Here is a 14109-nt window from a genome sequence, read left to right as displayed (position 1 = left end):
CCAGCCCAGGGCCCTGTGGAATGCAGCTGTCTAGAGTGCCTCATGGAACAACTGTGCGACAGCTACAGCTCCCTGGGCTGCTTCCCCATGGCCTCCTCCCGACACCTTTATCCTCACCATAGGACCTTCCTCCTGATGTCTGATAATGCTTGTACACCTCAGTTCTCCAACAGTTCGCATTCTCACTCTCCGCTCCTTGCTCCCAGCTCCTCACATGCACACCACAAACTGAAGTGAGCTCCTTTTTAAAACTCAGGTGCCCTGATTAGCCTGCCTTAATTGATTCTAGCAGCTTCTTGATTGGCTGCAGGTGTTCTAATCAGCTTGTCCTAATTGTGTCCAGAAGGTTCCTGATTGTTCTGGAACCTTCCCTGTTACCTTACCAAGTGAAAATGGACCTACTTAGCCTGGGGCTAATATATCTGTCTTCTGTTACTCTCCTATAGCCATCTGGCCTGACCCTGTCACACACACATACCCAATTTAACGTTTTAAATAAAGCTGGTTACTAGAACACAAAAAGTGTCTGAAAATATTTTTGAAGTGTAAAATCTGCATCACTAATGTCAAACCGTTGAACTGACTTTCTCTTAAGTGAACTGCAATGTAAGAATAAATATTAAACCCCAATATTTTACATTGCATGTCCTCACAAGCTGGACTGCACAGAAATAAACTTTAATTTCTAAAATTCCCTTTTCCTTTCTGTGAAATCATTTTGGTACTTCCTGGTTCACAGAAGGTATCCCAGAATACATCATTCTGTGTTATCACAAATATCGCAGCTTGTGTTTATTTGCAATGAGAACTCTGGTATTTGTGTTGCCCCTTTCTTGGATACGTTCAGTGAACAGGGCGATTCTAAGAGAGTATCAAAGAGGAAAAATAACTTAGTCAAAAATTTCTGAACTGAATGCTTCCTGAAGCCTGATGGTTGAGGACGCTCAACGCACAAATCTGAGCTTAATTCCATTTCTGGGTTTGCTCTGCATTTTACTTTTAAACTCTGAAAAAATGATTGAGAATATTTATAACAAATGTACTCCCCCAGGTTTTTTGTGGAAATTACAGGAGACTAACAATTGAGGCTTAGAATGGAATGGCCATCACCGACTTAATTTATGGTATAATATTGAAATTTCGTATAATAATGTTGTTATAGTCAAGGACATATCACCCTTTATGGCTGTCTGCACGTTTTGTTTAAGCTTGTGGATTTCCAGAGGTAAAGCATATGGCTAGAGAATCAAGTGGGGTAGGTTTCTGGTCTGTTAGGTAAGAAGAAAATATTCAAAGGTATATTTTCTGTGTAAATGTAGACAACATGTTATTTCTCTCCCCAAGTGACAGTTGAAGTGTAAGGAATGCTATTTCAAATTATACACCACATGGGTACACACACAAAGTGAAATGAATAGTTAAACCATATGCCTTGTAAATGCCATTTCTCTGCTCAAGAGATCTTTTAGACTCTGCAATTGAAGAGCAGAAGGTCTTTTTTCTCATAAGGCCTCTTCAGTCTGAAAATATACTTGGTGGAGATGGCTTCCCGGTGGATTCCTCTAAGACTTTCAAGGATTTACTAGAATCTCTGCCTGAACAATCTTCATATGTTAGTAATTAAGAATCACTAATTATTTCAGTTCTCGTTAATCTGGATCCAGGCAGAATATGTCATGAACACCCATAATCTGGCTAATTACTGATGAAAACACTTTAGCATAGATTTCAGTATTTAGACTAAGCCTGTTTACTCAGATGATGATTTCTCTATCCTTGGTCAGTCAACTAATTTTAATTTATACAGAGTTTTGTCTTTTGTGAATCATTTAGTAGTGCAGAAGTTTTACAGTCCATTCAGTTACTTTGATTTGATTGATGGGATCTTGTTGATTTAGAACAGATGCATTGGCAGAATAAAAGTAGGGTGGAGATATCTGAAATTAAACTGAAATATAATTTTTGAAGCACGCTGGGTGGGTTCCTATTGTAACTGATTTAACAGAAACCTCACTAAATTGTTATCCCTTGTAATTGTCTAAATTCCATCTACATTAGCTTTTTTGTAATTGTAACTTGTTCTTGGAGTTAGTTTCAGTACCCAGTTTTAAAAATGCTTATGGTTCTTTTCTTTCTTCCTGTAGGCTGCCAATACCATCACTTCATCAAGATGAGTAATAGTCACCCACTCCGTCCTTACACAGCTGTGGGGGAAATTGACCATGTTCACATTTTGTCAGAGAATGTTGGTGCTCTGATGAATGGGGAGGAGTATAGTGATGTTACCTTTATTGTAGAAAAGAAACGTTTTCCTGCACATAGAGTGATTCTGGCTGCCAGATGCCATTATTTCAGGTGATGTATTGCTTCTTGTCAGGCTTAAAGGAAACTTTGTGTATGAAATATACATTAGGAAGTTCAGAGAAATACTTCCATAATCCACTATTTACTGAACATGACCTTTCTTGTGTGAGTGCTTCCCAGTGCATCAAAGCATTGTGGCCAACTGTAAAAAGCTGGAAAATGCCATGAGATCATAATGTTTTAGACTTTTATTAAATTGGGCTCTCAATTTACAGATTAAAAAGAAATAAACTTCAGAACACAAATGGGATGATGTAAATATGATGATGGTTTCCTCTGTAAAGTAAAAGTGTAAATACAGGTAACATGCTTGTATCATAGAATCATAGGACTGGAGGGGAGCTTGAGAGGTCATCTAGTCCAGTCCCCTGCACTCATGGCAGGACTAAGTATTATCTAGACCATCCCTGACCAGTATTTGTCTAACCTGCTCTTAAACTCCAATGATGGTGGTTCCACAACCTCCCTAGGCAATTCATTCCAATGCTTAACCACCCTGACAGGTAGGAAGTTTTTTCTAATGTCCAATCTAAACCTCCCTTGCTGCAATTTAAGCCCAATGCTTCTTGTCCTATCCTCAGAGGTTAAGAAGAACAATTTTTCTCCTTCCTCCTTGTAACAACCTTTTATGTACTTGAAAACTGTTATCATGTCCCCTCTCAGTCTTCTCTTTTCCAGACTAAATAAACCCAATTTTTTTCAATCTTCCCTCATAGGTCATGTTTTCTAGATCTTTAATAATTTTTGTTCTTCTCTGGACTTTCTCCAATTTGTCCACATCTTTCCTGAAATGTGGTGCCCAGAACTGGACACAGTACTCCAGTTGAGGCCTAATCAGCACGGAGTAGAGAGGAAGAATTACTTCTCATGTCTTGTTCACAACGCTTCCGCTAATACATCCCATAAATATGTCCGCTTTTTTTTTGCAAAAGTGTTACACTGTTGACTGATATTTAGCTTGTGGTCCACTGACCCCCAGATCCCTTTCCTTCCTAGGCAGTCATTTCCCATTTTGTATACAACTTATTTATTAAAAATGTTTAGTTTTAGCCTTTCTTGCTGAAATTGCTCATTTAAAAGAGTCTATCTGCTGCAATATGAACTAGGAAAATATTGTATGTTTAAAAATTGCGTTGAAACTCATGTCTCATTTTAACACAGCAGATCTACTTACCATTCTTAAAATGTACCAAGTAAAATTTCAAGATAATTCTTCTCTTATATGAATGCCAGAGATGCTAGTGATTAAACTAAGACGTATGTGTACAGAATGCACAAATTACCTATCATCTAGAGAAAACACGTTGCAAATTTTTTGATTCTTCTCAAGTCTCATCACCTCGGCCTCCAATGTTGTCCTATGCCATAGTTAGTGGATAGAGCAATGAAATGGGGATTGATACTCCTGGGTTCTGTTGTCAGTTCTGCTATTCTTTCATAGTAAGAGCATTAGCAAGTCATTTCACCTGTCTGTACTTCTGCTTCCTCAACTTTCAGTGGGGCTGTGCAGGTGTCACTAAGGACATAATTTTTTTCTGAAAACTCTTTACTGCTGGTGGTGATGTGTGAGTAGGAAAGAACCTAACTTAACTGTCAGATCCCAGGGTGAATTTTCAGAGCTGAAATTAAAAAAACAAACAAAATCCACCTCACATCCCATTCTTTTTACCTGTAAACTGACTAAACTTGATGTAGAATAATTGAGATAATGATGAAGAGACTCCCACAGTGCTATTCCTACGTAGACACTATCAGAGTAGAGCTGAATTTTAAGCTGTCTGCACAGCTTCCGTTTCATATTTTCAAGACCATTCTTTTTCATTTTATGTGGTCTCTTCTGAGGAGCCATTGCAAATATACCTTCATTTATTTTTTCACCTGGCATTTGGATGCTTGCTTTATTTACTTTACTGTTTAAATATATATAATAAGGCACTTATTGTGAGGGTGCAAGTTTCTCACATTTTCTTTCTGTCTCTAGAGCATTATTATATGGTGGAATGAGAGAATCTCAGCCTGAAGCAGAAATCCCTCTTCAGGATACCACTGCAGAAGCATTTACAATGCTGCTGAAATATATCTACACAGGCCGTGCTACATTAAGAGATGAGAAGGAAGAGGTACTCCTGGATTTCCTGAGCCTGGCTCACAAATATGGATTCCCAGAATTGGAGGATTCCACCTCTGAATATCTTTGCACCATACTTAATATTCAGAACGTTTGTATGACCTTTGATGTTGCCAGTCTCTACTCACTCCCTAAACTGACTTGTATGTGCTGTATGTTTATGGATAGAAATGCTCAAGAGGTGCTCTCCAGCGAAGGATTTCTGTCACTTTCTAAGGTGCGTCTTTGTAAGTTCTTTCAGGCATGTTGGTTGTGGTCTACAAAAAACACTATGATAAAATGCTAATCGTGGTCTGAAATGAAGAAAAGAGAAGCATAGGCCAAGTAATAAGAGACTTTAATAGTAAGGTCAATTAGCAGTGAAATTGCATTGCTGGAGTTACTCAAGTCAAGATGAGATGAATAAGTAATATTTTGTAGAATTCTATAAACATAAACATTGTGGTAATAAAGAGACCCTAAAGATCATTCCTAAATGTAATATCTATTGAGCTAGTCAATTGTGACCAATTATAAAACTTAAACGTGACTCTTAACAGGACATTGTCAAGGGTAGGAGGAAAATATTTACCTTCTTTTCTTCTGTATGTTTTCTTACATATTTGTAAAGTCTGCACTGTCCTTTAAACAGTGTAGTCTGGCGTTTGAAATCTGGACAAAGTGTACGCAGTAAAAGTTTGGAGGAGGGAGTTGCAAAGATGGCATAAAACTCAGTTTATGTTCATTTTCCTGATTCTAGGGCTCCTACACTCAGGATCATTCTCCAAGCATAAGTTGGAGCAGCCTTTGGGCTGCTGCAGTTTACATCAGCTGTTCATTGTCCCAACAGGCTGAAACCACAATTTTGGATTATTGCAGTGTAGTTATGTCCCTTCCTCTGGTCACACCCCCTACATTCTACTAGATGTAGTATATGAATGTGCGTAGGAATTTCTGTGGTGGCTCTGTGCCACTGGAGTTCCCCCATGCACTAGAACAGGGTTGGGCAAACGTTTTGGCCCGAGGGCCACATCGGGTTTGCGAAACTGTATGGAGGGCCGGGTAGGAAAGGCTGTGCCTCCCCAAACAGCCTGACCCCCACCCCCTCCCACTTCCTGCCCCCTCAGAACCCTTGACCCATCCAACTCCCCCCCCGCTCCTTGTCCCCGACCGCCTCCTCCCAGGACTCCCCACCCCCTATCCGACTCCCCACCCCCTATCCAACTCCCCGACCGGCCCCCCAAGGACTCCCACGCTTATCCAACCGCTCCCTGGCCCCTGACTGCCCCCCTCAGAATCCCTGACCCATCCAACCCCCCCGCTCCTTGTCCCATAACCGCCCCCCCCCCCCGGACCTCACTCTTATCCAACGCCCTCCCTGTCCCCTGACTGCCCCGACCCCTATCCACACCCCCGACCCCTGTCAGGCCCCCCGGGCCTCCCACACCTATCCAACCTCCCCTGTTCCCCGTCCCCTGACTGCCCCCCCCCCAAACCTCCGCCCCATCCAACCTCCCCCTGCTCTCTGACAGCCCCCCGGGACCCCCTGCCCCTTTATCCAACCCCCCCGCTCCCTTACCATGCCTCTGAGAGCACCAGGACTGCCAGCCGTGCCGCCCAGCTGGAGCCAGTTCCGCTGCCCGTGCGGCAGCATGGCTGCGGGAAGGGGAGGCAGCAAGGGAGGGGCAGGGGGCTAGCCTCCCCAGCCGGGAGCTCAAGGGCCGGTCAGGACGGTTCAGTGGGCCGGATGTGGCCCGCGGGCCGTAGTTTGCCCACCTCTGCACTAGATTTCAGAGTAGCAGCCGTGTTAGTCTATATCCACGAAAAGAACAGGAGTACTTGTGGCACCTTAGAGACTAACAAATTTATCTGAGCATAAGCTTTCGTTGGGTACAGCCCACTTCATCCGATTTATACAGTGGAAAATACAGTAGGACAATTTTATATACACAGAGAACATGAAACAATGGGTGTTACCATGCACACTATAATGAGAGTGATCAGTTAAGGTGAGCTATTACCAGCAGGTGAAAAAAAAAACATTTTTAATGATAATCAAGATGGGCCATTTCCAGCAGTTGCCAAGAACGTGTGAGGAACAGTACAGGGGGGGGAAATAAACATGGAGAAATAATTTTACTTTTGTAATGACACAACCACTCCCAGTCTTTATTCAAGCCTAATTTAATGGTATCCAGTTTGCAAATTAATTCCAATTCAGCAGTCTCTCTTTGGAGTCTGTTTTTGAAGTTTTGTTGTTGTAATATTGTGACTTTTAGGTCTGTAATTGAGTGACCAGAGAGATTGAAGTGTTCCCTGACAGGTTTTTGAATGTTATAATTCTTGACGTCTGATTTGTGTCCATTTATTCTTTTACATAGAGACTGTCCGGTTTGGCCAATGTACGTGGCGGAGGGGCATTGCTGGCACACGATGGCATATATCACATTGGTAGATGTGCAGTTGAAGGAGCCTCTGATAGTGTGGCTGATGTGATTAGGCCCTATGATGGTGTCCCTTGAATAGATATGTGGACACAGTTGGCAACGGGCTTAGTTGCAAGGATAGGTTCCTGGGTTAGTGTTTTTCGTGGGTGGTTGCTGGTAAGTATTTGCTTCAGGTTGGGGGGCTGTCTGTAAGCAAGGACTGGCCTGTCTCCCAAGATCTGTGTGAGTGATGGGTCGTCCTTCAGGATAGGTTGTAGATGCTTGATGATGCGCTGGAGAGGTTTTAGTTGGGGGCTGAGGGTGATGGCTAGTGGCGTTCTGTTATTTTCTTTGTTGTGCCTGTCCTGTAGGAGGTGACTTCTGGGTACTCTTCTGGCTCTGTCAATCTGTTTCTTCACTTCAGCAGCTGGGTATTGTAGTTGTAAGAATGCTTGATAGAGATCTTGTAGGTGTTTGTCTCTGTCTGAGCGGTTGGAGCAAATGCGGTTGTATCTTAGAGCTTGGCTGTAGACAATGGATTGTGTGGTGTGGTCTGGATGAAAGCTGGAGGCATGTAGGTAAGTGTAGCGGTCAGTAGGTTTCCGGTATAGGGTGGTGGTTGTGACCATCGCTTATCAGCACCGTAGTGTTCAGGAAGTAGACCTGTTGTGTGGACTGGTCCAGGCTGAGGTTGATGGTGGGATGGACATCGTTGAAATCATGGTGGAATTCCTCAAGGGCTTCTTTTCCATGGGTCCAGATGATGATGTCATCAATGTAGCACAAGTAGAGTAGAGGCATTAGGGGACGAGAGCTGAGGAAGCATTGTTTTAAGTCAGCCTTAAAAGTGTTGGCACACTGTGGGGCCATGTGGGTACCCATAGCAGTGCTGCTAATATATACATTTTCCCAAATGTGAAATAGGTATGGGTGAGGACAAAGTCACAAAGGTCAGCCACCAGGTTTGCTGTGACATTATCGGGGATACTGTTCCTGATGGCTTGTAGTCCATCTTTTTATGGAATGTTGGTGTAGAGGGATTCTACATCCATAGTAGTTAGGATAGTGTTCTCAGGAAGATCACTTATGGATTGTAGTTTCCTCAGAAAGTCAGTGGTGGTTCGAAGATAGCTAGGAGTGCTGGTAGCATAGGGCCTGAGGAGGGAGTCTACATAGCCAGACAATCCTGCTGTCAGGGTGCCAATGCCTGAGATGACAGAGCGTCCAGTATTTCCACATTTATGGATCTTGGGTAGCAGATGGAATACCCCTGCTCGGGGCTCTAGGGGTGTGTCTAGGCAGCTCTCCAACACCACATTCTACAAGCAATTACCCTCTGATCCCACTGAGGGTTACCAAAAGAAACTACACCATCTGCTCAAGAAACTCCCTGAAAAAGCACAAGAGCAAATCCGCACAGACACCCCCCTAGAATCCCGAGCAGACACTCTGATAGCAGGATTGTCTGGCTATGTAGACTCCCTCCTCAGGCTCCGCACTGCCAACACTCCTAGCTATCTTTGAGACACCACTGACTTCCTGAGGAAACTACAATCCTGCTGGTAATAGCTCACCTTAACTGATCACTCTCAGGTTTAAGCATTGGCCTGCTAAACCCAGGGTTGTGAGTTCAATCCTTGAGGGGGCCATTTAGGGATCTGGGGCAAAAATTGGGGATTGGCCCTGCTCTGAGCAGGGCGTTGGACTAGATGACCTCCTGAGGTCCCTTCCAACCCTGATATTCTATGATTCTATGATTACAGTGTGCATGGAATACCCATTGTTTCATATTCTCTGTGTATATAAAATCGTCCTGTATTTTCCACTGCATGCATCCGATGAAGTGGGCTGTAGCCCACAAAACCTTATGCTCAAATAAATTTGTTAGTCTCTAAGGTGTCACAAGTACTCCTGTTCTGTCTGCACTAGAGTGAGCCTTCTGGGCTGGATACATCGATGTTACAATGCCAAGTGGCTACACTGCACCAGAGGATTTAGTCCTAGATGTCTTTTCTTCTACAGTAAATGCTCCCATATTGTTTCATCTGCCTCAAAACTCAGTACCAGTAACCCAGCACTCAAACCAGCATACATGTGAAGTAGCAGAATTTTTTTGTAAGAATGCAAGTTTCAGTTTCAAGCTTTCAATGCGTGGTTATAAAGGGATATTAAAATGTGTATGAAAAATATTTCAAGTGCCTTTTACTTTAAAAAATACACTGACTTTTTTGGCAGGTTTAATGAGAACATTTATTCTATGAATAGGGACCAGAGACCTTACAGAGCTAGCTAACTTGGTATCTGGTTACAAAGGAGACTATAATTGCTTCCGCTCCCTTTTGACACTTAAGTCCTCACTGTTAACTGCTTGATGCCAGATATTATATGTCAACTAAGAATGCACTGGGGATAACATCAGTGTAGAATGGAACAAATCAGCAGACTCCATTGACCAGGAAACATGCTACCTCCTTTCAGTAACTGGAGTTTATGGCATAACCAGTGCTGCAGGAGGACTTCCTTGTTCTAAGGCTCATTCCTACTTATACTGTCTGCAAAGTGAAAATGCAAAAAGTTGTTCAGTTCTGGTAGGTTTCATTTTGCAATAGATGCGTGTTTGTGCTTCTGTCCAGGAGATAGTTTCGTGAATCTTTTCTGCAGTTACCAGCTTGGCCCCAAAAGAGAAAAGAGGAGGGAAAGAGCTTGGAGTGGGTGATACAAAACCTGCATCTAATTTTCACGCCAGTGATCATATAGCTAAGTTCAGAGGTGTGCTACCAAAATTTTACTTTAGCAGCCCACTATACTGCCAAATCTAAAAATCACCTTTATTTACTCCTTGACCCATCGGAACCGAGAATTTAAAGATACCATTAATTTGAGTGGCTTGAGACACTTACACACTCTAAGCCTAGTTCTGGTGGTGGTGGTTCAATCATAACCTATTATGTAAGTAGAAAACCTAAAATTCTTGCATAAGTGATTAAAATGAGTAAAAGCAAGTAAGCTATAACTGAGTACAATACTCAAAATAAAAACTGAAAGGCCAGGGAGGCTGGTCAGTAAGAGTATCATAGTGAGCCAGTAGTGTTTTCGTCTCTGACCAAGAAGGTTAGGATTCAAGTATAAGGACTTTGGCTTATACTTTGATCTGACAGTGCAGGGCATTCACTCCTTTGGGAATGTTGCTCTGTTAGAGGTGCCATCTGCTAGATAGGCATTAAACCAACATCCTGACCAAAATTCCTTTTCTCAGTAAAATACTTTTTAATGCCCTGGCTACATGTAAGCTATTTAATGGCAGTTAATGGCTATGGTGTTTGTCTACAAAGTCACTGTCCCACTAGTATAATCAAGTTTTGAAAACTTTTATAGCTTTACTCGTTAAAGATCTGTTAATTTTTGTTATGTTTTAGACATGAATTTTCTTGGATGTTCTCTACTTAGGCTGCTCTTCTAAATGTTGTGCTGAGGGATTCATTTGCAGCACCTGAGAAGGATATTTTCCAGGCTTTGATGAACTGGTGTAAACATAACCCCAAGGAGAATCATGTTGAAATCATGCAGGCAGTACGCTTACCCCTGATGAGTCTGACAGAGCTACTAAATGTTGTAAGACCTTCTGGATTGCTGTCGCCTGATGCCATTCTGGATGCCATTAAAGTCCGTTCTGAAAGTCGGGACATGGACCTCAACTACAGGGGCATGCTAAGTGAGCATCAGTATTTTTTTAAACTTGTTGAGGATGGACTTTCAAAATGCAACTGTTCTATGGCGAGGGCCCTGCCAAATCCACAGCCATGAAAAAATGTGTCATGGACCGTGAAATCTGGCTTCCTCCTGTGAAATCAGGTCTTTTGTGTGTTTTTACCCTACACTATACAGATTTCATGGGAGAGACCAGTGTTTCTGAAATTGGGGGTCCTCACTTCTGCACTGCTGCTGGCAGTGGCTTTCCCTTAAGGGCTGGGCTGCCACCCAGCAGCCTTTGCTCTCCAGCTGCCCAGCACTGAAGGCAGCACCACCGCCAGCAGTCGTGCAGAGGTAAGGATAGAAGTACTGTAACCCCCCCCCAATAACTTTGCAATTCCACCCCCTCCCCGGCCCCCGCAACTCTTTTTTGGGTCAGGACCCCTACAATTGTAACACTGTGAAATTTCAGATTTAAATAGCTGAAATCATGAAATTTACTATTTTTTAAATCCTATGACCGTGAAATTGACCAAAATGGACTGTGAATTTGGTAGGGCCCTATGTATGGATTTATAATTTACCAGTAGAAATGGGTGGTATATTACTAATTGGAAAATGCCTATACAATTAAAATGCCTAAACCAACACCTTGGGAATGCTTGGGAATATCTGAAATTGCTTTAAGTGAGAGTGAATTTTTTATCTGACCTGGAGGCAGAAAGAGCAATGAAAAATATAACTGGAATAGTTTCCTAACTTTCATTTGCTCTTTTTCTGAAGAATTGCAATGGCAGTGATGACAAACATTAAATGGAAATCAGGAAAATATGTTAACTCCACATAGCCTAGATATTGCTTCAGCATGTAAATTACAGCAGAGTGCATTTTTATCAAAATGCTTAATTTTTCCTCAAGAAAAACCGTTTGCAGAACCTTATATCTAAAAATTAATCAAACTTTAATGCAGACATCTGTCAGATTTTTATTGCCAATTTTGTAATAAAAATAATAGTTTTGCTGTTTAGTTTCAAAATATTCTGTATCTGATTTTTTCTTTTCCCCTTTACATTGTTTGCGCACGTAATGTGTAAAATGAAAATCAGTCCCTGCACCAGAGAGCTTACATTTTAGGTATGAAAAGAGAGGAAAGCATTTCACTTGTGTTTGCTGTAATAGGAACCTGTCTCCACCATTGTACTAGATTATTTGTATCATTTGTGAATTAGGTTTTAACCTTTTACAGTTGGCAAATATTTTATTAAAACATTTGTGTGCTATAAAGTAATGCTTACATAGCACAGAATATTTACCCTGCAATTGAGAATAATGTTGAATACTCTTAGAGAATATTCTGTATTGTGATCTCTTAAATCATGCAGGGATGAGCTTTCCATCATGAGAAACTGCTTTTTTTAGCAGCTGTCCCTTCAGATTTTTCACTTTGGAAACTACAGGCCTTACTGATCCTCTGCATTCATGTTGATAGCATTTGATAGCAGGCACCGAAGCACATGATTTCTCACCCTGTCAATAATGTAGCTATTTTAAGAATTGGATTCCTGTAGCTTTTCCTTAAGTACTAAGTTCAAATTAAACTGTAAACTATCATCAGAAAACTATTCACTTCAAAGTATTAAATAATGCATCATGAAATGTGTATGGTTAGCCCACTTAATTATTACTACTTTCAGAGAATAGGCAGATTTCCAGGAACTTCACAAACAGTTCAGGATAGAAAGACAACGGTTGTAACAGATCCATGTACATTCTCTCAAAGGAGAGGCTGCCTTGTTCTACACAAGCCTTCCTCCTGTCAATAAATACCTATGTTTCAGCCTTATGATCTGAGACACCATGTACTCAATAGCAAGCTGGACCTAAATTTTTCAGTAAGCTCCATGGATTCTGCAGCAGCTTCATTTAAATCTTAACAAGTTAGAACAATTAAATATGAACTTAAGTAATACTGGAAACAGTAGCCTGTTATACTAAGTTCAGTTTATTTTTATGCTGTCCACTCATGTTTAGTCTTCAATATGCTTGTAAATATTTGTATTGACAATAAGTCTATTGTACAAAATTAGAGTGGGGTGGGTCCAGCTGGAGGTTGTGACAGGTGGATAAAAGACAGGTGGGACTTTTGGCATTTGTGGAAGCAACGGAGGCTGTTTGTAATTATGGGGGCAGCATCTTAGCTGGGTGTTTCTGCTAACATGTTCGTCAATGAAATGTTTAAAATGTCAATGATAACTTACGTTATCTAGGTTTTAGACCTAACACCACATTGAAATGAATGGGAAAATGTACACCCTAAAGCTATTGTCAGCCTGTCTATAGAATCAGGAAGACAACACAGTATTTTGCATTCAGGTCATATTTTCAGCATTTTCTTTGCAATTATGAGGGATAGAAACATGTTAAAGAAACAATACTTTATCTCAACACTTTTCAACCATATATCTCAGTATTTTACAAATGAAGTTAAGGATCATTATCTCCAACTGTGTTGATAAGACTAGATTTTGTGGCACAATTCTGTGGCAAAGGTTGGATTTTGCTGCTTTGGCAGACAAGGGGCCCAAGTTGTAGGCCCTGCCTGATTCAAAGACCATTGAGCCAATAAATTCCCATTAACTTCATTGGCCTTTGGATTAGGTGCTCACAGCCCTGAAGCAACCTGAAGGGTTATGTAGCCACCAAATCATCTCTGCTAATTTGTTTGTGCTGTAAAATCATAACTGGTAAGCAACTCTTTCTTTCCCCTTTTAGTACCAGGTGAGAACATTGCAACTATGAAATATGGAGCCCAGGTTGTAAAAGGAGAGCTGAAGTCTGCTTTGCTAGATGGGGACACACAGAATTACGACTTGGATCATGGTTTTTCCCGGCACCCGATTGATGATGACTGCCGTTCTGGCATTGAAATTAAACTAGGTCAGCCATCGATAGTCAACCACATACGAATACTACTCTGGGACAGAGATAGCCGGTATGTGACAAGTCACCCTGATTTAAGAGAAATTAAAACTGATTATACCCGACCTGCCTCAATGATAAAATATTGAATTATTAACTTTTATTAAGTGCCTATAAATTGCACAGTTTCAGTAGCATATCATGGTTGGGATAGCGTTGACAACTTGAATTTAAATGTTAATGTTTAACATTCGAATAGGCTTATGAGGTTTTTTTGCTTCATACTTGTTACTTATGTAACAAGTCACGTTCACTTTGCAGTATTAAAATGCATAATATTTTAGTCATCCACATGCTTTAAATATATAAAACTCCTTCTTTTACTAATAGCTGCTTAAATTATTCAAATCATTTTAAACAAGTGATTCATTTCTCTCCATTTATGCTGTCTACCTTTCTCATTTGCACTTAGATAATGACACTGGGCTGGTCAATTTCACTTTCTGGTTCTCCTGCAGTGACATGATATTTTTGTGTTTCAGTTCACAATACTGCAAGAGAATTTTAAAATGAATACTTTTAGTTAAAATAATATCATTTTAA

At 41.2% G+C, this 14109-nt stretch overlaps 1 protein-coding gene across 1 annotated transcript in view; it reads left to right on the top strand.

The window, feature by feature from the left end:
* BTBD9 (BTB domain containing 9) overlaps nucleotides 1–14109 on the top strand; it is a 291643-nt gene that overhangs the window by 18178 nt on the left and 259356 nt on the right. The window contains exons 2-5 of the mRNA XM_084623356.1: nucleotides 2145–2355; nucleotides 4346–4709; nucleotides 10345–10609; nucleotides 13360–13579. Coding sequence (XP_084479482.1) covers nucleotides 2171–2355; nucleotides 4346–4709; nucleotides 10345–10609; nucleotides 13360–13579 — 1034 coding nt within the window. The 5' untranslated portion in view covers nucleotides 2145–2170. The remainder of the gene's footprint in view (nucleotides 1–2144; nucleotides 2356–4345; nucleotides 4710–10344; nucleotides 10610–13359; nucleotides 13580–14109) is intronic.

Source organism: Lepidochelys olivacea (assembly GCF_965140295.1).
Source record: "Lepidochelys olivacea isolate rLepOli2 genome assembly, chromosome: 3".
Taxonomy (NCBI): Eukaryota; Metazoa; Chordata; order Testudines; family Cheloniidae; genus Lepidochelys; species Lepidochelys olivacea.
The sequence above is the reverse complement of the archived record's forward strand: the minus strand, read 5'-3'. Positions and strand labels throughout refer to the sequence as shown.